We start from the raw sequence: 25,125 nt of genomic DNA, 5'->3' as shown, positions 1-25,125 counted from the left end.
TTGTATGTGGGGTTAAGATCTGATGGGTTGTATGTGGGGGTTAAGATCTGATGGGTTGTATGGGGGGGTTAAGATCTGATGGGGTGTATAGGGGGTTAAGACCTAGAGGGGTGAAATGGGAGGTTAAGATCTGAAGGGGTGTATGGGGTGCATGCGGGGTTACGCTCTGAAGGGCTGTATGGGGGGGTTAAGCTCTAAAGGGCTGTATGGGGGGTTAGCATCTAAAGGGGTGTAAGACCTGGAGGGGTGTATGAGGGGTTAAGCTCTGGAGGGGTGTATGAGGGGTTAAGCTCTGGAGGGGTGTATGAGGGGTTAAGCTCTGGAGGGGTGTATGAGGTGTTAAGCTCTGGAGGGGTGTATGAGGGGTTAAGCTCTGGAGGGGTGTATGAGGGGTTAAGCTCTGGAGGGGTGTATGAGGGGTTAAGCTCTGGAGGGGTGTATGAGGGGTTAAGCTCTGGAGGGGTGTATGAGGTGTTAAGCTCTGGAGGGGTGTATGAGGGGTTAAGCTCTGGAGGGGTGTATGAGGGGTTAAGCTCTGGAGGGGTGTATGAGGGGTTAAGCTCTGGAGGGGTGTATGAGGGGTTAAGCTCTGGAGGGGTGTATGAGGGGTTAATCTCTGGAGGGGTGTATGAGGGGTTAAGCTCTGGAGGGGTGTATGAGGGGTTAAGCTCTGGAGGGGTGTATGAGGGGTTAAGCTCTGAAGGGGTGTATGGGGGGTTAGGACCAGAATGGGTGTATGGGGGGGTTAAGATCTGAAGGGGTGTATGGGGGGGTTACGCTCTGAAGGGGTGTATGGAGGGTTAAGATCTGAAGGGGTGTAAAGCTCTGAAGGGGTGTATGGAGGGTTAAGCTCTGAAGGGGTGTATGGAGGGTTAAGCTCTGAAGGGGTGTATGGGGGGGTTTAAGATCTGAAGGGGTGTATGTTGGTTGCACCATAGAGCTCTACCCACGGAACCAACCACATCTTAATGAATAAGCTGCATGCATGGGTGAATAGGGACTCAGTTTGAGCTTGTTGACCTAATCTACATAAAAATATATATTTTGTCCAGAGGAGGAGCCCTTCCTGATCTTTGCCAATCGTTACTACTTGAGGAAACTCAACTTGGATGGTTCCAACTACACCCTGCTCAAACAGGTGAGACTGAAGCCTCAACACCTCTTACTTACAAACAGATTAAAATAAACCATTGTACCCTTTGACCATCACGCTAAATTGATCACTTCTCTCCCATTGTGTGTATCTGCATTAGGGTCTGAACAATGCCGTGGCGCTGGACTTTGACTACAGACAACAGATGATCTACTGGACAGACGTGACCACTCAGGGCAGCATGATACGACGCATGCACATCAACGGCAGCGATGTACAGGTCAGTGTGGGTCCATGACCTTTTTGACGTCTTAGAAATATACAACATTTGATTGGTACATTTGGTCGAAAGGAACTTAACCAGGACTTCTGATTGGCTCTTTGGAAGGTCCTTCACCGCACATCTCTCAGCAACCCTGATGGTCTAGCTGTTGATTGGGTGGGAGGGAACCTGTACTGGTGTGACAAGGGGCGGGACACCATTGAGGTGTCCAAGCTGACTGGGGCCTACCGGATGGTCCTGGTCAACACCGGTCTGAGGGAACCACGCGCTGTGGCGGTCGACGTACGAAACGGGTATGAACATAAACAGAACTACAAATAAGAAGCGGGAACTGGTTAAATTCCTTTCATATTTCTCATTGATGAGTGCTGCTCAAATATTGACTATAGCGTTTCAAATGTTGAGTATATAGGGTTGATTATTTTAGTACAAGAGAGAATGGCATTGATCCTCACTTTGCTGAACATTTAGTGTGATATTATGACCACTCTCATGGGTGTTCTGAGTGGTTCTGAAGCCTCACACTCAGCTGTGTCCCTACCAGGTACCTGTACTGGTCAGACTGGGGTGACAACCCCCACATAGGGAGGATAGGGATGGACGGCTCCAACAGGACTGATTGTAGAGGACAGGATCACCTGGCCCAACGGCCTCACTCTGGACTTCATCAACGACCGCATCTACTGGGCCGATGCCAGAGAGGACTACATCGAGTTCGCCAGCCTGGACGGAACCAACAGACACACTGGTAACACACTCTGTCTCACACACAATATCATACACACATCTTTTGATACATATATTGATATTACAACACACACATTAAACAGAACTCACATACACTATACACACCACACATTCTCATCAGTAAATACATCACTGTTGGCTGACTTGCTGCTTGTTTCTGACGTGTCTGTTTCTCTGTGTTTCCCCACCCTGCAGTGCTGCGCCAGGACATCCCCCACATCTTTGCCATGACTCTGTTTGAGGAGTACATCTACTGGACCGACTGGGAGACCAAGTCCATCAACAGGTGTCACAAGACCCAGGGCACCAACAAGCCCATGCTGATCAGCACGCTCCACCGGCCCATGGACGTCCACATCTACCACCCTTACCGCCAGCCAGAGGGTATGAGTAAGTCTACTGTTACCGCCACCTGAACACCCTGTCATGTATCAACGTGTGCTTGCACTCCCCTGACCTGGGCCTATTGTGTGTGTGGGTGTGTGTTTGGTTAACCCATAGTGGCCAACCACCCGTGTCAGACAAACAACGGAGGATGCAGTAACCTGTGCCTGCTGTCGCCTGGTGGGGGGTACAACTGTGCCTGTCCCACTAACTTCTACCTGGCTAGTGATGGGAGGCAGTGTATGTCCAACTGCACCGCCAGCCAGGTGAGTTTAACCAACTTGTCTCTTAGCTGTTTCATGATGTTATGTGTTGTGCTCAGAATGAATCTTTCCTCTCTTCCTCCACCGTCTCTTTCTTCCTCGGTCCCTCTTGCTTTTCCCATTCTCTATCCGTCTCTTCTTCTCTCTTTCTCTGCAGTTTGTGTGTAAGAACGACAAGTGCATTCCGTTCTGGTGGAAGTGTGACACAGAGGATGATTGTGGGGACCGGTCAGACGAGCCTGCGGAATGCCGTGAGTGACAGACAGTCCTAGTCCATGAACACTAACTATCATAGCTGCACTGTACTAAAATCCTGGTTGACTGATGTTGTATTGGTATCCCCTGTAGCTGAGTTCAAGTGCAGGCCCGGCCAGTTCCAGTGTGGTACAGGCAACTGTACCAACCCAGCCTACATCTGTGACGGAGACAACGACTGCCAGGACAACGCTGACGAGACCAACTGTGACATCCACGTGTGTCTGCCCAGTCAGTTTAAGTGTAGCCACCCCAGCCGCTGTATCCCAGGGATCTTCCGCTGTAACGGCCAGGATAACTGTGGAGAGGGAGAGGACGAGAAAGAGTGTCGTGAGTAGACTGCCTTGACTATAGTATTGACTAGTATGAAGAGGTTAAAAAGAGGGAATATGTACAGGTGTTAAAGTTCTCCGTCACTGCAACGGATTTCCGTCATATGGATTCTGGAGAGGTTGTTTTCTCATTTTTAGGGGGTAGATCAGTTTTAATATTGCGGATTGTAGCTTCCATCAATGTAATTATTCCCCCCATATATATTTTATTTATGTATGTATGCTGACAGGGGTATAAATGGAGCACATAGCCATGCAATCTTGATAGACAAATATTGGCAGTAGAACGACCTTACTGAAGAGCTCAGTGACTGTCAACGTGGCACTGTCATAGGATGCAACCTTTCCAACAAGTTAGTTTGTAACATTTTTGCCCTGCTACAGCTGCCTCAGTCAATTGTAAGTGCTGTTATTGTAAAGTGGAAACATCTAGGAGCAACAATGGCTCAGCCACAAAGTTGTAGGCCACACAAGCTCACAGAATGGGACTGCTCTTGCTCTCACTAATGCTGTTGTGGTTGAATGGAAGCAAGTCCCCGCAGCAATGTTCCAACATCTAATGGAAAGACTTCCCAGAAGAGTGAAGGCTGTTATAGCAGCAAAGGGGGGTCCAACTCCATATTAAGCCCATGATTTTGGAATTAGATGTTTGACGAGCAGGTGTCAACATATGTTTGGTCATGTAGTGTACTTTAACTGAGCTTCTCAGTCCTTCTTCATAAAACATATCATGGGGAGGACCCTGAGCAAGGGATTGGAATTAGTCAAACTCGCAATTTAATACATGTACAAAATGATATCCCTAAAAGCATGATGAATTCCCTCTTTCCTTAAAAGAATGATGACTTTCTTACATGAAAGGGGAGGTTAACGTAGCCCCAGACAATCCATCTGAGATCCACTTCAGGTTCAGTCATGGGGTTTGTTTTGCTTTAACCCTGAATAAGGAGGATATCCAAGCTATAGTGTACTGCATCAACTTCTAGTCTATTTACATCCGGGTTTCGTGTTCATTTCAAACTATATGTTCTACGCACATTGAAATGAAATGTATAATTATTTAAAATCTATGTTTACAAAGACTTTGAGACTAGGAGAAAAAGCCATGCATCATGTACGGATATTGGTAAGTGACTGTCTCTTCTCTTCTCTCCCCCGTAGCGGATGTGACGTGTGCTCCTAACCAGTTCCAGTGTGCCATCACCAAGCGCTGTATCCCTCGTGTCTGGGTGTGTGACAGGGACAATGACTGTGTGGATGGATCTGATGAGCCTGCCAACTGCAGTAAGGGCCCAGTCTACTGTGACATCTAACATCGCTCTCTTTCTCCCTTCTCCTTGATTCCTCTTCCTTATTTTTTTTTTATAGCAGGTGAATTTGAGTACTATTTAACAAGGTCCAGTCATGCAAATGTGGCAAAGGTCCGGATGGACTTACTGTTGAGAGTTAGAATAGTACAATTTTGAAATTTGGTTGTGCAGTTTTTCTCTTATATCAGTCACTGACAGTCACTCAATTAGCCCTTGCCAGCTATATATATCTTTTTTAGTAGTAAATTAGTCTAGCAAGCTATCTAAACTTGTAGTTTACGGTTGAATCCGATATCTTATTAAAAGATACAATCAGTTCTCTCTACACTATGGAAAAATGTGTACAATTGCAGGAAATTTGTTGTAAATTTGCAACATCTTCTCTACAGTTTTTGACCACTGTCCCTCCCTCTTTCTACCTCCCTGCTTTTATTCTATGATATCTAACACCCCCCGATATCTCTCGCTCCCCCTCCCTCCCCAGCCCAGATGACGTGTGGAGTGGATGAGTTCCGCTGTAAGGACTCTGGTCGCTGCATCCCGGCCCGATGGAAGTGTGACGGAGAGGATGACTGTGGAGACGGATCAGACGAACCCAAGGAGGAGTGTGGTGAGTGATGGAGAGAGGGATGGGGTAGAGACATTAAGACGCAGGAGGGATGGGGGGGCCCGAAATGAATGGAGAGATTCCCAAGCATCTTTTGTGTGCTGTGTTTTACATAATTGTCTATTATTACAATGTCTGATATAATTCCTTCCTACTCTGACGGTATTTGTTGTGTCCTCAGAAGAGAGGACGTGTGAGCCGTACCAGTTCCGCTGTAAGAACAACCGTTGTGTCCCTGGTCGCTGGCAGTGTGACTATGACAACGACTGTGGAGACCACTCTGATGAGGACAAATGTGGTAGGTCCCCTCTATCCTGCCTTTAGGCTCCCCTTCATGTATTTGATGCCAGGGCTATCGCTAGTGTTCCTGCCTCATGTCCCTTATCATTATGGGTAGATAAGAGCTACAGAATAGGTGTATAGTACATCTGCCTTCATCTGGAAAGACTTTCTTTCACTGAATGGTTTCAGCCACATAGGTTCCCATTAACAGATAATTTAATAGTTTGTAAAGGATAAATAGTTGATTGTGTATGTGTGTTCTCTCAACTGCACTGCACGGTCAAGATTAGCTTTGCTTTGATTTACTTTGTGACCATTTGCACACCTCATCTCATGTTTATTCTGCATTTCACACTGGCCTGTTGACGTGGGTTAGTGGTAGGTCTCTTCACTATCAGCACGAACACCCCAAAACCCCCAACCTACCTCTGACCTCCCCCCAATCTACCCAAACATCTTCCTACAGTAACTATCCCTCCTATACCCATCAGGAAAAATAGATATACAAAACATTTAAAAGTAACTATCCCTCCTATACCCATCAGGAAAAATAGATATACAAAACATTTAAAAGTAACTATCCCTCCTATACCCATTAGGAAAAATAGATATACAAAACATTTAAAAGTAACTATCCCTCCTATACCCATCAGGAAAAATAGATATACAAAACATTTAAAAGTAACTATCCCTCCTATACCCATCAGGAAAAATAGATATACAAAACATTTAAAAGTAACTATCCCTCCTATACCCATTAGGAAAAATAGATATACAAAACATTTAAAAAGTAACTATCCTCCCTGCCTCGTATCTTAAAAAGTGGACTTACTCTATCCAGATTCCAAGATCCTGCCCAATCCTACTAGCCTTCTAGACCCCTGCTGTACCATGTGACCCATTGTACTCCCATCCCCATTCCCCAATCCTTCATTTGTCCCTTTACCAGTCTTTTCCCCCATCGTTACAGCCATTTACCCTCATGACTTTCTGTGATATGTCTGTGTCTGGAAGTTCTTATTCTTTCCCACAACCCTTCATCTCCCCTCCTCCTTCTCTCCTCACATCTCCTCTCTCCCTCCAGTGCCGAGGCAGTGTTCAGAGAGTGAGTTTTCCTGTACAAACGGTCGCTGCATCGCCGGGAGGTGGACGTGTGATGGAGACCATGACTGTGCTGATGGATCAGACGAGGTACAGGGACACAAACCATTATTGAAAATAGTGGAAAATTACACACATCAAATGAATGGAAGGGGAAAAGTCCCTCACTGCTCCATGCTCTCTTGTTAAAGCTTAGTGATGTGAATAATCACTGCCATCCTACAAGTCCTAGCTCATTGTCACAATGAATACATTAATGGACTATAGAGGTTTGTTCCTTTACACATGAATGGCATTGTCATTAGAGTAACATATTAAGGGAAAGGGGAAAACCTAGTCAGTTGCACAACTGACTGCATTCAACCAAAATTAGTCCTCTGCATTTAACCTAACCCTTCTGAATCAGAGTGATATGATGATGATAATAATAATGATGTCCTGTTGCAGAATGGCTGTGATGTGAAGTGTGACAGTGATCAGTTCCAGTGTAAGAACAGCCACTGTATCCCCATCCGCTGGCGCTGTGACGCAGACCCTGAAGTGTGACATCGGAGGTGAGTTTCAGACACAAACACTTACACTGGAGAATTATCACTGAATTATTGTCCATCCATACAGTCTGGGGTGGCAGGGTAGCCTAGTGGTTAGAGCATTGGACTAGTAATCGAAAGGTTGCAAGTTCAAATCCCCGAGCTGACAAGGTACAAATATGTTGTTCTGCCCCTGAACAAGGCAGTTAACCCACTGTTCCTAGGCTGCCATTGAGAAAAAGAATGTGTTCTTAACCGACCTGCCTAGTAAAATAAAAAATAAAAAATTGTAATGTTTGTTTGTGTCAGTTAATCCTATAAGGGATGGGTTGCTAACTGGAGGTTTTACATGAAAATACAACAATTCATTCATTATACACAAACATTATTGTACTGTACTTATGATGTTCATTAAGTACAAGATGTGGGTATGTATTTCATAGAGAAAAGTAACTCTTTCTCTTCTCTGTCTCAGTGGGTAGACACTGCCCCCTGGATGAGTTCCAGTGTAACAACACTCTGTGTAAACCCCTGGCCTGGAAGTGTGACGGAGAAGACGACTGTGGAGACAACTCTGATGAGAACCCAGATGATTGCAGTGAGCCCACCATTACCCCTGACATCAATAACAGAACACGGTCCCTGAGGATCTTTCAACTCCTACCTAACATCTGTCATCTCTGCTCTCCTCCTCTAACTCGCTTTCTATCCCTCAGCGAAATTCCAGTGCCCTCCCACAAGGCAGTTCCGCTGCCACAACGACCGTGTCTGCCTGCCATTAGCCAGGCGCTGTGACAGTGTTGACAACTGCGGGGACAACAGTGATGAGATCAACTGTCGTGAGTTTGTTTCTAGTGGTAGAGAGTTATGGAGTTGACTTTTACAATAGTTACGGAGTTGACTGGATGGTTATGGACTTAACATAATGTCCCCTGTACCTCCAGAGACTCCTCCTACCACGCCAGTCTGTCAGAAGGATGAGTTCCAGTGCTCCAACGGCCGCTGCATCAGCTCCAACCTGCGCTGTGACTACTTCAACAACTGTGAGGACTACGGCTCTGACGAGATCGGCTGCAACAAGAAAGGTGTGTGTCATCTCGGCACACAAGAGAAGTGTGCGTGTGGTGTCGGTCCTGTTTGTCTCTGTCTCTGTGTGTACATGCAATTGTCTGTAAGTCTAACTCTTTATCCTGTCTCGTCCTATTCAGACTCTGCCCTGAATGACTGCCGCAGTAACAGGACAGTGTGTGGCGATGGTGATGAGGCCCATTGTGTGGTGAACGGCTCTGAAGCCTTCTGCGCCTGCAAACTTGGCTTCCAGACCACAGGCAACAACAGATGTGAAGGTACATTATAGCACCACAGCACTGGTCCAAATACACTCTGTTACTGGACGTCTGGTGTAGTCTAGTGATCTGTAACCTGAATTATTTTGCTGGGTGTTTGTTCTCAGATAAGAATGAGTGTAAGCAGTTTGGAGTGTGTTCCCACACCTGCAACAACACCAAGGGCTCCCACAAGTGCAGCTGCCACAAGTACTTCACCAGGATCAACGACAGCTGCAAGGCTGACAGTGAGTACTGCTCGGATCAGTAAGATCCTCTCAAGCTCTATCAGGTTGGATGGGGAGCATCGCTGCACAGCTATTTTCAGGTCTCTCCAGAGATGTTTGATTGGGTTCAAGTCTGCGCTGTGGCTGGACCACTCAAAGACTTGTCCCTAGCCACTCCTGCGTTGTCTTGGCTGTGTGCTTAGGGTCGTTGTCCTGTTGGAAGGTGAACCTTCGCCCCAGTCTGTAGCAGGTGTTCATTAAGGATCTCTGTACTTTGCTCAGTTAAGGTTTGCCTCCATCCTGACTAGTCTTCCAGTGGTGACAGCATGATGCTGCCCACCACTATGCTTCACCGTATGGATGGTATCAGGTTTCCTCCAGATGTGACGCTTTGCATTCAGGCCAAAGAGTTGTTGAGAATCTTGTTTCTCATGGTCTGAGAGTCATTAGGTGCCTTTTGGCAAACACCAAGCGGTCTGTCATGTGCCTTTTACTGAGGAGTGGCTTCCGTCTGGCCACTCTATCATAAAGACCTGATTGGTGGAGGGCTGCAGAGATGGTTGTCCTTAAGGTATTAATTAATTGCACTAGCTACAGTGCATTCGAAAAGTATTCAGACCCCTTTACTTTTTTTCACATTTTGTTAGGTTAGAGCCTTATTCTAAAATGGATTCAATCTGAATACATTCCAAATGAACTGTATATACACTCAATCTCTCATCATTGAAAGCAAGCTTGCGAGCTAATTAAAACATAATTATGTTTTGTCCTTACAACTTTACCTGAACTGTAGTTTGCACTTTTTGTTATGACTTTGGAACATTTTGTATTACATAGGCCAGCAAGCACACACTCGCGTTGACAGCTAGGTTACTGTAGAGACACCTTGCAGTTTTGGAGACAGCTTTGCAGTTTTGGAGACGTGTTTGGTAACACAAAAGCAGTAAGTAGCATTAGCTAGTACTGATAAATCAAGTATTCAACCCCTTTGTTTTGGCAAGCCTAAATAAATTCAGGAGTAAAAATGTGCTTAGGAAGTCACCTAATGATAATAGTGTTAGTCATTTTAAAAAATCATGTCAATCTCATCTCTTTACCCCACGCATACAATTATCTGTAAGGTCTCTCAGTCGAACAGTGAATTTCAACCACAAAGACAAGTGAATCAACCACAAAGACAAGGGAGATTTTCCAAAAACGCAGACATGGATATCCCTTTGAGCATGGTGAAGTCATTAATTACACTTTGGATGGTGTATCAATACACCAAGTCACTACAAAGGTACCGGCATCCTTCCCAACTCAGTAGCCGGAGAGGAAGGAAACTGCTCAAGGTTTTCACCATGAGGCCAATTGTGACTTTAAAACAGTTAGCGTTTAACGGCTGTTATAGGAGAAAACTGAGGATGGATCAACAACATTGTAGTTACTCCACAATACTAACCTAATTGACATTGTGAAAAGAAAGATGCCTGTACAGAATAACAAATATTCCAAAACAAGCATCCTAATTGCAACAAGGCACTAAAGTAATACTGCAAAAATGTGGCAAAGCAATTAACATTTTGTCCAGAATACAAAATGTTTTACAGTATGTTTGGGGCAAATCCAATACAACACATTACTGAGTATCACTCTCCATGTTTTCAAGCATAGCGGTGGCTGCATCATGTTATGTAAAGGCCTGTAATCATTAAGAACTGGAGTTTCTCAGAATAAAAAAGTAACCGAATGGAAGATGAATTCATCTTTCAGCAAGACAATAACCTAAAACACAAGGTCAAATATACACTGGAGTTGCTTACCAAGATGACATTGAATGTTGCTGAGAGGCCTAGTTAGTTTTGACTAAAATCGCCTTGAAATTCTATGGCAAGACCTGAAAATGGCTGTCTAGCAATTATCAACAACCAACTTGACAGACCTTGAATATACTTTTTAAGAGTAATGTGAAAATATTGTACAATCCAGGTGTACAAAGCTCTTAGACTTACCCAGAGACTCACAGCTGTAATCGCTGCCAAAGGTGATTCTAACATGTATTGACCCAAGGGTGTGAATAATTGTGTACATTTGATATTTCTGTAATTAATTTAATACACTTGCTAAAATTTCTAAAAACATGTTTTCACTTTGTCATTATGGGGTATTGTTTGTAAATGGGTAAAACAAATCCATTTTGAATTTGGACTTTAACAAAACAAAATGTGGAATAAGTCCAGGGGTATGAATACTTCCTGAATGAACTTCACCGCACAGTCACCTATACTATAGCTAGCTAGCAAGCCAAACTTGTATATAACTTGTTAGTGACCCATAGGCCAACTCTTGCTGCTACTTTAGCGCTGCCGTGCATAACGTCTCCAGAAACTACGATGTATCGCAGCCGTGTTGTCATTTCACGTCTTCATCCACTTTTGATGTCACTAATGTTAGCTAGGTGATGCGCCTATTATACATCGTTCAGTTGACGTGTGCCTTGCCGGGCTGCTTACTATAGCCAAGTGAACGAAATTAGCTCATAATAATATTAGCTATTTTCTTACTCACCATTTCACCGTCAGCTCATTCAACAGCTCCAGATCGAACTAAGTGCATTTGCAGACGGCAGTAAGCGGTAGTAACTACCAGGTTGTAAACAGGAAGTAATGAGCCCGCACATGTACATGTTTTGCAGGTGGTTCCAAATGAACTAAAGCCATCCCTCGTCAGATATAAATATAATTAATATTATAATGAAACACACGGCATGAAACACACGATCCAATATATTACACATAGACTAAAACAATGATTTATTGACCTAAATCGTTGTGCAATATCAGGGGTAAACTGTGGGCATCATCTTTCAGCTGAAAAAGTGGATGATTTCAACTGGGATTAGGGGTAGGTGAGCATTTTAATCCTACTTTAGGATTAGGGGTAGGTGAGCATTTTAATCCTACTTTAGGATTAGGGGTAGGTGAGCATTTTAATCCTACTTTAGGATTAGGGGTAGGTGAGCATTTTAATCCTACTTTAGGAGTAGGGGTAGGTGAGCATTTTAATCCTACTTTAGGATTAGGGGTAGGTGAGCATTTTAATCCTACTTTAGGATTAGGGGTAGGGGAGCATTTTAATCCTATTTTAGGATTAGGGGTAGGTGAGCATTTAATCCTACTTTAGGATTAGGGGTAGGTGAGCATTTAAATTCTACTTTAGGATTAGGGGTAGGTGAGCATTTAAATTCTACTTTAGGATTAGGGGTAGGTGAGCATTTTAATCATACTTTAGGATTAGGGGTAGGTGCGCATTTAATCCTGCTTTAGGATTAGGGGTAGGTGAGCATTTAATCCTACTTCCTACTTTAGGATTAGGGGTAGGTGAGCATTTTAATCCTATTTTAGGATTAGGGGTAGGTGAGCATTTTAATCCTACTTTATGATTAGGGGTAGGTTAGCATTTTAATCCTACTTTGGGATTAGGGGTAGGTGAGCATTTTAATCCTACTTTAGGATTAGGGGTAGGTGAGCATTTTAATCCTACTTTAGGATTAGGGGTAGGTGAGCATTTAATCCTATTTTAGGATTAGGGGTAGGTGAGCATTTAATCCTACTTTAGGATTAGGGGTAGGTGATCATTTAATCCTACTTTAGGATTAGGGGTAGGTGAGCATTTTAAATTCTACTTTAGGAATAGGGGTAGGTGAGCATTTTAATCATACTTTAGGATTAGGGGTAGGTGAGCATTTTATCCTACTTTAGGATTAGGGGTAGGTGAGCATTTTAAATTCTACTTTAGGAATAGGGGTAGGTGAGCATTTTAATCCTACTTTAGGATTAGGGGTAGGTGAGCATTTTAAATTCTACTTTAGGAATAGGGGTAGGTGAGCATTTAATCCTACTTTAGGATTAGGGGTAGGTGAGCATTTTTTAGGACTTTTAACCACATATGGAAATGCTCCATTTTCACACATGTAGACACACACAGGTGTGGTGCTATGGAGGTAAGGAATATGCGGTTGAAAAGTGGCCGAATTGCCCTTTAAGATGAATGCACTAACTGTACTTTGCTCTGGACAGATTTGACAGATTTGACCTTGCTTGTGTCTTTGAAGTAGGCATTCAGTAGTACCACTTACAGGGTGTGTGTAATGTTGGCTTACTTGATACTGTTACATACCCCTCTCCAGGACCAGTGTGTCCTGTAGTATATACTAGCTAGGTGAATGTTGGATTTGCTTCCTGGGTTACCGTGACAGTGATGTGAGCCCTGACCCTCGTGATGTGGCCATGTCGCTGCCCGCGCTGTGTGGACTCAGGACCCGTCCGTGTCTAAGTGATCATGTCCTTTCACCTCTGTATCTGCAGGGCCAAGGGCTTCCAGCACCAGAGGATGACTAACGGGGCCATGAACGTAGAGATAGGAAACCCAGCGTACAAGATCTACGAGGTTGAGCCAGACGAGGATGCCGGGGATCTTCTAGACTCAGACTTCACACTGGACCCAGACAAGGTAAACAAGGTAATACAAGCAAGCACACAGACACTTGCACCATGTCACACATACCTGCACAAGCAAATGGACACAAATGAGGCAACATACAAACACAGACCTACTACCATGTATTTAGTTGATCTAATGGTCCTCCCTGGTCTCTTCCCAGCCCACCAACTTCACCAACCCAGTGTACGCCACCCTGTACATGGGAGCCCACAACAGCCGCAACTCCCTGGCCAGCACAGATGAGAAGAAGGAGCTTCTGTCACGGGGGGATGAGGAGCCCCTGGTGGACCCGCTAGCATAAACTGTCTATTAGCCTGGGGCGTAACATTCCAAACACACCCCTCTTTTTGCCTTTGAAAGAAAATAAACAGAAACGGCGTGCACACTGTATAAATTGTACAAAAATCAACCTTTTTGTATGTGATTGCAGTATTATATTTTGTCCTTTTACGATTCCTCTGGTCAAAAATGAACAAAAACATTTTATAGAATACATTTTTTATTTACTATTTTTGTCCCTTTACCTAAATAGCCACTACCTCTGTGCACAAGGAAATGGAAGAAGAAAAACATAATTGGAGCAATTTGTTTTGTATGAATTGTATAGAGAAAAAAACATTGTTCTATTTAATTTTGTTTGTGTTAATTTTGAGCAGGGGAAGGCGAACTCAGTTTTGTAAGTCAGTACCAATGTTGTCTTGATGACAGTTTTGTCTGCAGGGGTGTAAGACAGGAATAATACAGTACGATTTGTGTACAACACGTGTAAAATGTCAATACCGGATGGCAACTTATTTCCATATTATTTTCTCAGAAAACTATGTTCATGAAATTGTTTTCTTTCTTGCACAGACAATGTTTTATGGTGTATATACCGTAAGATGTAACGCAGGTCAATATATGTTTGTTTCTATCCTGAAAGGTGTGTAGGGCTCATGTGATGTTAAAATAGCGTAATCAAAGTGTTGTTGAAGCGACTGAGAATGAGTGACTGACTGATTACTGGTGAGATGTGATGATTATGACGATGTTGAAGATTCCAGGCTTGGGAATGCGTCCATATAGTGGGCTGTGGGTGTGCCCAGTTCCCATGTCACGGCAGGTCAGAGGATGCTAACGATGGGACGGACCAGGTATACTGTGAGAAGATGTGTGACACCTTCGCTGAGAAGGTCACCAATCTGCACCCTTTCAGTGGACTGTGGTGTCAGAGGACAAGTGTCTTAGTTACAGCTGTGTGGATGGACATAGAAAGGAGATGGGATAACTAATGGTCTAAGGTATGTTTGTTTTTCGCAGCATTTCCTCATGTGGTTTATGTAAGGGCTTGACTGTCCTCCTGGCCCTGTCAGACGTCAGTACAGATGAATCCTTCTAACCTGAGAAAATGAGTTTTGTGCTTTAATGGTTTTGTAACAGCTCTCTCTGAAGGGCATTAATTTCTTTCTTTATTTTGGACTGTTACGTAGCGTTTCCCTCCACTGTTCTTCCTTTAGCCGTTTCTGATCATCTGTCTTTTTGTACCCTGCTGCTAACGCTGCCGTTTTGGTTGCCCTGACGTGTCGGTTACCTTGACGTGTCTAAGCTCAGCCACTGTCCCAAAATGCTGCTTCTGTCAGGTGATCAGACATATTTTAATGCATGTGAGAAAAGGCAAACAAATGTTCAAGTAACTAGAATAACAAATCCGAATTTTGCTTACTTGTCAGCAAGTGTTATTTTTGATTTATGCGGCCGCATTTTATTTCATTTTTTAAATTGAAATCTATTTAATTTACCTTTATTTAACTAGGCAAGTCAGTTAAGAACAAATTCTTATTTTCAATGACGGCCTAGGAACAGAAAGTACAATCATTTTACTTTAAAGAACATTTTTGCAAAATCATACATGCATTCTTGGATTTAAGTTGTTTTTGATTAGTCCTTGTTTTATGAGAAATTACACAGCTTTTATAGTACAAAATGCATGGAGGCTCAAACTTTATTCTGGAAAGAGAATGTTTGTTTTTGGTACTTTCAAGCTAAATAACAGATTGTTATAAATACAATTTTAAAAACTGTACAGAAAACAATCAACTGGATTTGTGTTCTTTTAGTGCCTTTTATTTCGAGTTCGTTGTTACATCGTTTGGTCACTTCTGTGGTTGTGTTTTCATATCTAGCTGGACTGGACTAGAGTGTGCATATTGTGGAGGATACAACAATTAATACCAAATTCACCACATCAGTCTTAAATTTACTTTTTATTTTCATTACCAATCATCAAACAAACTTGAGTTAATCACACAAGAACACATTTATTGGGCCTTAAGTGAGCAAGTGGATCTGTTTATCTAATAATGAGATCACCAACTGATAATTATAATATGTTGAGGTTGATTTTAAATCTGAATGTTACCATTCTATTTAAAAGCACTGACATAATAATTAAACAAGATGAATGTTCCATATTTCGTCATAGCTCACACGTTAGCCTAGATCCAAGCATCTAAAATAATACCAGTATACCAATCAAAACTAAATCCCTCGAAAGTTGACATTTAGACAAATGGCTTCATAAAACAAAGATTCTTAACCAAAAAGGTCCCTGACAGCAAAACATTTTCCAAGAGACTCTTGTACTGTAGTATTGTCAGAACCCAGAGAGGGAACAGTGATATGGCAAACAATCAACAAACATCGTGATTCCGTAGTATAGCTTTCCCCTCTCTGTATAATTTTAAAGTATGCAGCTTCGAATCTCAACTGAACTAGTCTTCTGTTCTATTTCCAAAAATGTCTTCATTTGATGCCTTTGGCTTTCAGCTCATCTTTCACTCTGCTCAGGTAGTCATGGTCAGGATAGCCGAAACTGGGCAAACACAAAGCACACACAACTTTGAATTAAACAAATTCTCCAATTATTTCTGAGCTTGCTTCTGGTTTTAATCTCATGAGGGATCAATGTTGTTCCCCCAGACAAGGTAGTAGTAGACACTTGACCTGAATTAAGTCAATGCAAAATATACAAAAAACATTTATACATGACATAAGAAAATGTTAACTATGTTAGTCACTAGAGGCATACAGAAGTGTATTCATATCTATAGTCTTAGATGGTGTACCTTTGTGCCCCTCCTCCGATGTTGGTTTTGTGGTGAATGTCATTCCAGGTCACTACGTTTTCTGCCCCAGTGGTTCTGGAGATCCCAACTGTGAAAATCAGCCTCTGATTAAATGCTTTCTTCAGCAGCTTCAGGACCTCATTCCCCTCTATGTTATTGGGTAGATAAGCCCTTCTTTGGGTCCCATAGAAGTGCTTTCCAGGGTTGGGATGTTTTCTCTGAAAACAGACAATGTAAACAAAAACTAATAGCAAAGGCAACAAATGGCTGTGTAAATATAAAACACTGCAGTGGAAATTGGGAGCGAATGTATTGTCAACTTTTACATTTACAGAATAATGAAGAACCTGAGGCTTTTACCGTCTGTTTTCCATCTGGAATATCATAGTTGATAACTATCGTGTCACATTGAGTGAATCCAGGTAGGTTGGTGTAAGAAATAGTGTGTGTCATTGTTCCATCAGGCTGGTCTCCCTCCACCTTCCCGTACACATCCTTACACACAGGACAGCTGGGGCCCATGGATTCCACTGACCGCCTCAGACACTCTTTACAAAACTCATGGGTGCACGACAACTTCTCCTTGTTGGTAAATATATCCATGCATATGGGGCATGTCGCTTCTCCAGCTGCTCCCACCTCAGCTGCTCCAGTGTTGAAGTCTTCAGGATACACAATCCTCTGCTTGTCTTCCTCTTTAAACACAGGCCCACCCAGCTTCTCTTCAAGCTCTTTGACAGCAGGGCCTAAATGCTCCGGTAGGCCAATCAGCCTCCAGGGACCGTATTTTTCTCCTGCCCCAACACATTGGTGTCGAGAGCGGATCTTCTCCAGCATATCCCCCACGGTCCCTGCCTGGGTAGTGTCTAGCAGATAGCAGCTCATTGTTGACGTGGCAACCTTCTGGTAGAGGTGCATGAGAGCTCTGATGGCGTGGCTTTCCAGAGAGGCAGTGTGTTGGGACTTGATAGGTCTGGTTGTCACTCTGACCTTCCCCTGAGAGGGATTATTCATGAAAACTACTCCAAATTTATTTTGGATTGCTTTTATTTGTTCATCAAATATTTTTTGAATCATCTCCCAGTGGGCTGGGTCCATGGACAGCCCACTTGACACCAGTGGGTCTTTGATGTCAAGTACAATCTTCTGTGGAATCTCTGTAGATCTCCTTCCAGATCCAAAGGCCTCATCTGTGGAGCTGTGATCCATTCCGAAGGTCTTCACTGTGGAGCTGTGGCCCACCCCAAAAGCCTTCCTGACTGCTACCATGCTCTGCTTCGGCCCAAACACATTGCAACTGTTGGCGGACACATTCAGCACCAGCCTGGACTCCTCATTCTGGATGTTCTTCAGCGTATTCTGGAGGTCTTCTAGATTCATGTGTGGCAGATGTGCGGAGTTGCTGTGAAAATCACCTGCACACTTCTGGAAGAGGTCAATTAACTCCTGGTAGGCTTTGGGCAGCAGACAATCTCTGCCTGTTTTCTCTGAATCTTCTTTGATGGACACCTTCACATCTGCATTGATTTTGACTCCATTTCTTTTCTGTATGTCCTCCATCTCCTTCTGGTAGGCCTGGTTAATGTACCCAAAGAGGGTCAGTGGGACTGGAAAGCTCATTTCTGTTTGCCCAGGGGCTTCATGGGTGTTCATTCCCTTGTGAGTCATACTTGGTGTCGCTGCTAAACCATTCCAATCACCTGCTGGCCTAGCCTCAGCTTCCTTGATGACCTTGTTCACCTTTCTTTGGAACTTCTCCACTTCCTCAAAGTTCCCAGTAAAGGTCAGTGAGTGATAAGTGTGGTACTGACTGAACCTGGTCTGAAGGGCAACCTGTGCTTCATGTGGGATGCCACTGAGATCAATGATAGTCCTTACAGTCATTGGGAGTTTGACCTGGTGGGAAAATATAATATTAAAAATATTTACATATCTTACATCTATACTTTTTATATTATAGTTGATTTTGAAAATGCAATCAAATAATCAAACATTTACAAAAGCAAAGCCAATTACATCCTGTGGAGTGTGTGATGTTGGAGGAGAGCCATCCATTGAGCTAGGTTTAAAGTCTGATTGGTTCCAGGATGTAGATGGTGCAGTCTTGTGAAACTGCACAGTAGCGGTTGTCTTGGCCTGGTCTTTGAAAGTCATCTGTGTTGCCCTCTGATTCAGAAGTACTTTTAGATCTTCAATAGGGCAGATTAATATATTAAGATTAACATTAAGAATCAAAAAAGGATTTAAAATAACAGAATAACTGTAACCAAATCAAACATGCTGACATATCTAATAAAATATTAGTTCCCAGATAAAAGCATGCATTTGAGAATTCACTCTGCAACACAATAATGTACTGTTGATGTTAATATTTTCTTCTTAGCAGCACCACTATGGCTTTATCCTCAACATTTAAAATGGGTACTAGGTATTTTTGTAATGAACTTCACATTTTTGACTCCATCATTCTCACCTGTTGAGGGAGTTATCTTGACCTCAGCCCATGACCCATTGTAATAAAGACCTTTCAAGGTACAATCTGTAGTCTTATCACCAAAGTCTTTATTGAGCCATGACTGGAGAGTTTTCTCTAGTGTAGATTCCCATTTTGGTGGAAGGTCTTTCCTAGGCCACTTCACAGTGACGTAGACTGTAGCCTCATCTGGAGATGCTGATGGCTGCTTTCTCTCTTCAACCTTAGCTTGATTCAGATCCTGAAAAAAATGTCTGAGGATAAATATGGTTGTTGACGCAACAGTTTATTCAGTCCTAGCTCTGATAGCTACTTCTGTCATCCAGAGCTTTAGAAAAAACATTTCATAAAAAATAATGATTATTCTTTAACATGTACTTTACATACTATATAACGTCCTACATGTCATTCAGATATTTAAAAATATATTGTCAACTTGTGGTGTTAACCTGGGGTGGTGTATCCAGTCCTTCTTCAGATTCATCATCTGTCAAATACAGGTTCTGAAAGAATAACAGGAACATCAGTATGATGTTGATCTTACCCTAACTTTAATTGTGATTGGTTTTGGTAACTTCATGAAACAGCATTGGATAGTCTATGCAAACAGGTATGATAAAGATAAAATCGCCTGAGTCAGACTAGTTGACATGATCATAATTACACTGTTTACTCCTTACCTTTTGCTTATCAGTCAAAACAGTCCTTTGGGTGTGACTGCTAGGACATGAATGTGGCTGTGTTACTATCACTGGCTCCCCACTTGTTCCTGAAGAATAGGTCTAAAAGAGATAGGAGGGGGTTAATATTTTCACTCATCACAGAATAGCACATTTCATAATTGTGGTATTAAATTATTCCACGTAAGAAAAACAATACCTACCATATCACCTCTCCCATGGGGGCTAGGAGACGTCCATTGTGGATAGTGCGGTGCTCTACTGGCAGCCAAGGCTGGGTCAGACTGCAAGAGAAGAGCGAGATGTGTACGGGTTGTAGATTTTCACATACAGTGCAATTTTCGTTGTGCAGTTTCTCTTCCTGAAGAAATGTGGTTCTCATATAATCTAATTCGAACACAAGCAAACTACTGTTTGGTTCGTCTAGTTCCACATAAGTTACTTAGCCACCTTTTAGGTAAAACATAAGTATACCCTCTCATGAATAGCTTTATATTTACATACATTTTTAAAGAATACGGAGGGCTCCGATATAGACATGATTGGTTGACGGTAGGTGGGAGCGGGAGGTCCTGTATAAACACGAACTCACTTCCTTGACCACGACCTTTACAACAACTCTGCTATGAGCAGCACAAGAAGTATGAATGCCCTGACTGACTTCTGTAGAGGCTGTATTGCGGTAAATGCTGTACGGCCACTGCAGACATCGGATTGACCATACAGAGCCTTTAATAACAGTTCTTAGACATGGTATACTGAACAAAAATATAAAGGCAAAATGTAATGTGTTGTTGGTCCCATGTTTCATGAGCTGAAATAAAACATGAAATGTTCCATATGAACAAAAAGCTCATTTCTCTCAAATGTTTTGCACAAATTTGTTTACATCTCTGTTAGTGTGCATTTCTCCTTTGCCAAGATACTCCATCCACCTGACAGGTGTGGCATATCAAGAAGCTTATTAAATAGCATGATCACAGGTGAACCTTGTGTTGGGGACAAAAGGCCATTCTAAAATGTGCAGGTTTGTCACAACACAATGCCACAGATGTGTCAAGTTGGGTGTGGGTATGCCCACCAGAGCTTTTGCCAGATAATTGAATGTTAATTTCTCTACCATAAGCCACCTCTGTCGCCATCCCAGGATCTCCACATCTGTCGTCTTCACCTGCGGGATCGTCTGAGACCAGCCACCCAGACAGCTGATGAAACTGAGGAGTATTTCTGTCTCTAATAAAGCCCTTTTGTAGGGCTCCCTAGTGTGTGGACATGGCTCCGAAGTAGATAGGCGTATGCCTACCCATGGCTGCGCCCCTGCCCAGTCATGTGAAATCCATAGATAAGGGCCTAATTAATTTCAATTGACTGATTTCCTTATATGAACTGCAACTCAGTAAAATTGTTGAATGCTGTGTTTATATTTTGTTCAGTATATAATGGCAATACACCACATCCCCTCAGGCCTTATTGCTTATTAGGTATATCCCTGGCTATCCCAGCTGCATCGTTTGATACGGTACTTATGCTATAAACCTGCCCTTGGGAATTGTCATGTGGCCATTGCTGTGATTGGTGCTCTCATGCAGATTCACTGCTACCAGTATCAGGAGAATTTACTGTCTCGAGTGTTGCAAGTGCACAATTATCTGTGAAGAAAGTAAGAGGTAGTTAGTTCCCTTTGTCCTTTAAGATTAAAAGGTGGAAGGTAGCCTAGTGGTTGAGAGCATTGGGACAGTAACAGATGGCTTGAATCCCTGAGCTGACTAGATGTAAAAATCTGTCAATGTGCTTTTGAGCAAGGCACTTAATCCTAAATCGCTCTGGATAAGAATGTCTACTAAGATGATACGTTTAATTAAAAACTGTTAGAAATGGAGAACTTATGTCAAACAACTTATCTATTACTGCTGTTCAATATCCAAAATAATATACCCATTATATCAAACAAGCTGCTGTTTGGCTAAAAATAAGTTAATGTATAAATATTGTAGCGAATTCATATTCCAGGAACCCGGGTCCAGTGACTGTCAACCCAACGCAGTTACTCTCCAAGAGATCCAAACCTCTTGACCAGGTTGCTAGGTGTTTTTCTTAACTAAGTCCATCCCGCGCCACCCCACCCCACCCCACTCCACTTCTGACACCAATGTAATGAATTTGGAAGTAGCCCCGACCGGGACCCTAACCCAACCCAACACATTACATACTGACCACACCGCACGCGTTGCAAAATAAATGTACACATTCATGTTATTCAATCATTGCACCCTCACTGCTCGTGTGTGTCAATGAGCATCAGTGTAGCCAGGCGCTACAATAGAACTTGGTTTTACTTGTGAAGCTTGACATGCTGCAAGTTCCACCTCTCCCATCAGTTTTTAGGAGCATATACCTACGTGGGTGATTGATAGGTGAACTGAGGTCCACAGTCCAGTTGGTGGTGGTAATGCACCTTAAAGTTGGTTGCCAAACACCATATAAAGTTCAAAGAAGAAGCTTGAAGGAGGAGATATTACTATAAACTAACTGTTACCATTTTATCTGTGGATTAATTGTTGGTGTAGAGGACCTTGTGCATTTCAGGTAAAATAACAACCCAATGTTTATATCCCAGGAAAAATTTAAGCTAGCTAGCATAAATGTTTAATGCTTTTCGACCTGTCTCCAAATGAATATACAGTGCCTTGCGAAAGTATTCGGCCCCCTTGAACTTTGCAACCTTTTGCCACATTTCAGGCTTCAAACATAAAGATATAAAACTGTATTTTTTTGTGAAGAATCAACAACAAGTGGGACACAATCATGAAGTGGAACGACATTTATTGGATATTTCAAACTTTTTTAACAAATCAAAAACTGAAAAATTGGGCGTGCAAAATTATTCAGCCCCTTTACTTTCAGTGCAGCAAACTCTCTCCAGAAGTTCAGTGAGGATCTCTGAATGATCCAATGTTGACCTAAATGACTAATGATGATAAATACAATCCACCTGTGTGTAATCAAGTCTCTGTATAAATGCACCTGCACTGTGATAGTCTCAGAGGTCCGTTAAAAGTGCAGAGAGCATCATGAAGAACAAGGAACACACCAGGCAGGTCCGAGATACTGTTGTGAAGAAGTTTAAAGCCGGATTTGGATACAAAAAGATTTCCCAAGCTTTAAACATCCCAAGGAGCACTGTGCAAGCGATAATAATGAAATGGAAGGAGTATCAGACCACTGCAAATCTACCAAGACCTGGCCGTCCCTCTAAACTTTCAGCTCATACAAGGAGAAGACTGATCAGAGATGCAGCCAAGAGGCCCATGATCACTCTGGATGAACTGCAGAGATCTACAGCTGAGGTGGGAGACTCTGTCCATAGGACAACAATCAGTCGTATATTGCACAAATCTGGCCTTTATGGAAGAGTGGCAAGAAGAAAGCCATTTCTTAAAGATATCCATAAAAAGTGTTGTTTAAAGTTTGCCACAAGCCACCTGGGAGACACACCAAACATGTGGAAGAAGGTGCTCTGGTCAGATGAAACCAAAATTGAACTTTTTGGCAACAATGCAAAACGTTATGTTTGGCGTAAAAGCAACACAGCTCATCACCCTGAACACACCATCCCCACTGTCAAACATGGTGGTGGCAGCATCATGGTTTGGGCCTGCTTTTCTTCAGCAGGGCCAGGGAAGATGGTTAAAATTGATGGGAAGATGGATGGAGCCAAATACAGGACCATTCTAGAAGAAAACCTGATGGAGTCTGAAAAAGACCTGACTGGGACGGAGATTTGTCTTCCAACAAGACAATGATCCAAAACATAAAGCAAAATCTACAATGGAATGGTTCAAAAATAAACATATCCAGGTGTTAGAATGACCAAGTCAAAGTCCAGACCTGAATCCAGTCGAATCTGTGGAAAGAACTGAAAACTGCTGTTCACAAATGCTCTCCATCCAAACTCACTGAGCTCGATCTGTTTTGCAACGAGGAATGGGAAAAAATGTCAGTCTCTCGATGTGCAAAACTGATAGAGACATACCCCAAGCGACTTACAGCTGTAATCGCAGCTGTATTAACTTAAGGGGGCTGAATAATTTTGCACGCCCAATTTTTCAGTTTTTGATTTGTTAAAAAAGTTTGAAATATCCAATAAATGTCGTTCCACTTCATGATTGTGTCCCACTTGTTGTTGATTCTTCACAAAAAAATACAGTTTTATATATTTATGTTTGAAGCTTGAAATGTGGCAAAAGGTCGCAAAGTTCAAGGGGCCGAATACTTTCGCAAGGCACTGTAGTTGGTTCAGAGTTCGTTTTCATATGTCAACCTGCGTGTCCTGGTCACGTCTAGTAGGCGGACAAAATCAACATGGAGGAGAGATGCGATCAGCATGTAAAGTTGTAAACAGTTACACCATGAAATCTGAACCTCTTAAGGAGGTTAGCTGGATGCTGCAATATTAAAGGTACTCAAGTATTTGTCCTCAAACCAGCCTACTCACATTATCACACACATCCAGCATGTCAACGTCATTTTCTGCCATGTTGATTTAAGTCTTCTTGCTTCACCCGGTCAAACGCAGTGTGTCCTACACAGCAGGAAATAGGCCTTTGTTGGATGAATATCATCTATACGAAAATCTCATGGTCGTTTTGTGCCAACTCGCGACGCCACAGAAAATAGTATCACTTTCGTTTCACAAGTTGCAACACAGCCCAAGGTTGACGATAGCCTATCTCGATTTAGTAGCCTAAAAAACTTGAGGCTACTAAATCCGAATGAATAGGCCAAGTTAGAATATAACGCGCGTAGTTTTAGATTAAAACATAAATACACATCGAGAATAATACATTGTTCAATTAATTTAATTCACCGATTATTCAATTGATTAAAAAATAAAACATTGTGAACTTGTAATTTTCTATGCATATTTTCTATTTTAACATTACGGCTATGCTATAGTTTATTAAATTGTTTTCGGTGCCAGGTGGGCCCGAAGTTTTGCTAAAATATTGTCTAAGTTACATACCAGGCGTGTACAACTGTCTCAGTTTTTAATGTCATCTAATTTGTAGACGTGGAAGCGAAAACGAAAGTAACGATGATTCAAGAATGCAACACTATAGCTGGCTAGACGCAATTTCCGTCAAAAGAGGGGTAGTACACAGCTATTGTAGCCTATGGCCCATTGTAGGGTTTAATTTCCTAAAATTATTACTCACGGTACTGTATCCGGGGGATGGACCAAATTAACCACAATCCACATAGACGGTACATGAAAATACTGTATAGCCTTTATTCTCACGATCCAACTTCCAAACAAAATTCAATTATCGTTTTTTAAAGGTAAATATATTGATTAAATCGTTGACTCTTTCAATTAATGTGTTGTCGGCGGACTAGTCCAAATAGGCTACTCCTGCCAAAGAGATATTGCATCTAGTCGGGTCCGTGTACTTTCTGGCCAATAATATTTCCTAGTAGATGGCAAGATAAAAAAAACGAGCAAAGGGTCGTTGCTCATTTATTTGATTGAATCTGAACTCAAACAACACACGTTTATTTTGAAGGTAATTTTAAATAACGAGAAACGAAATAATGATTTCATGGTTTTAATGATCCGTTCTGGTTCAACCCGTGCACCATACGT

The 25,125-nt window shown here is 42.5% G+C and overlaps 1 protein-coding gene and 1 pseudogene across 6 annotated transcripts; one reads left to right on the top strand and one right to left on the bottom strand.

Moving 5' to 3' along the window:
• The first annotated feature begins 985 nt into the window (after positions 1-985).
• Positions 986-15,296, top strand: LOC110528994 (annotated as a pseudogene).
• A 158-nt stretch (positions 15,297-15,454) lies between these two features.
• Positions 15,455-24,922, bottom strand: LOC110528193 (E3 ubiquitin-protein ligase DTX3L). Of its 6 annotated transcripts, none has more exons than XM_036983738.1 (10): positions 24,698-24,922; positions 23,977-24,063; positions 19,685-19,765; positions 19,490-19,583; positions 19,251-19,306; positions 18,802-19,042; positions 18,345-18,517; positions 16,689-18,224; positions 16,329-16,546; positions 15,455-16,075 (listed from the first exon to the last, which is right to left on the bottom strand). In XM_036983738.1, exons 2-10 carry the CDS (start codon positions 24,016-24,018, stop codon positions 16,006-16,008), a joined length of 2,511 nt encoding a protein of 836 aa, XP_036839633.1. In that variant the 5' UTR covers positions 24,019-24,063; positions 24,698-24,922; the 3' UTR covers positions 15,455-16,005. The 6 variants fall into 6 exon arrangements, with proteins under 6 accessions (XP_036839633.1, XP_021465727.2, XP_036839631.1 ...); XM_021610052.2 differs by having other exon boundaries at positions 19,251-19,304; positions 19,482-19,583; positions 24,698-24,921; XM_036983736.1 differs by lacking the exon at positions 24,698-24,922 and adding an exon at positions 24,505-24,666 and having other exon boundaries at positions 19,251-19,304; positions 19,482-19,583; positions 23,977-24,083.
• Between the last annotated feature and the right edge of the window lie 203 nt (positions 24,923-25,125).

This window comes from Oncorhynchus mykiss, chromosome 7 (assembly GCF_013265735.2).
Source record: "Oncorhynchus mykiss isolate Arlee chromosome 7, USDA_OmykA_1.1, whole genome shotgun sequence".
NCBI lineage: Eukaryota > Metazoa > Chordata > Actinopteri > Salmoniformes > Salmonidae > Oncorhynchus > Oncorhynchus mykiss.
The sequence above is the reverse complement of the archived record's forward strand: the minus strand, read 5'-3'. Positions and strand labels throughout refer to the sequence as shown.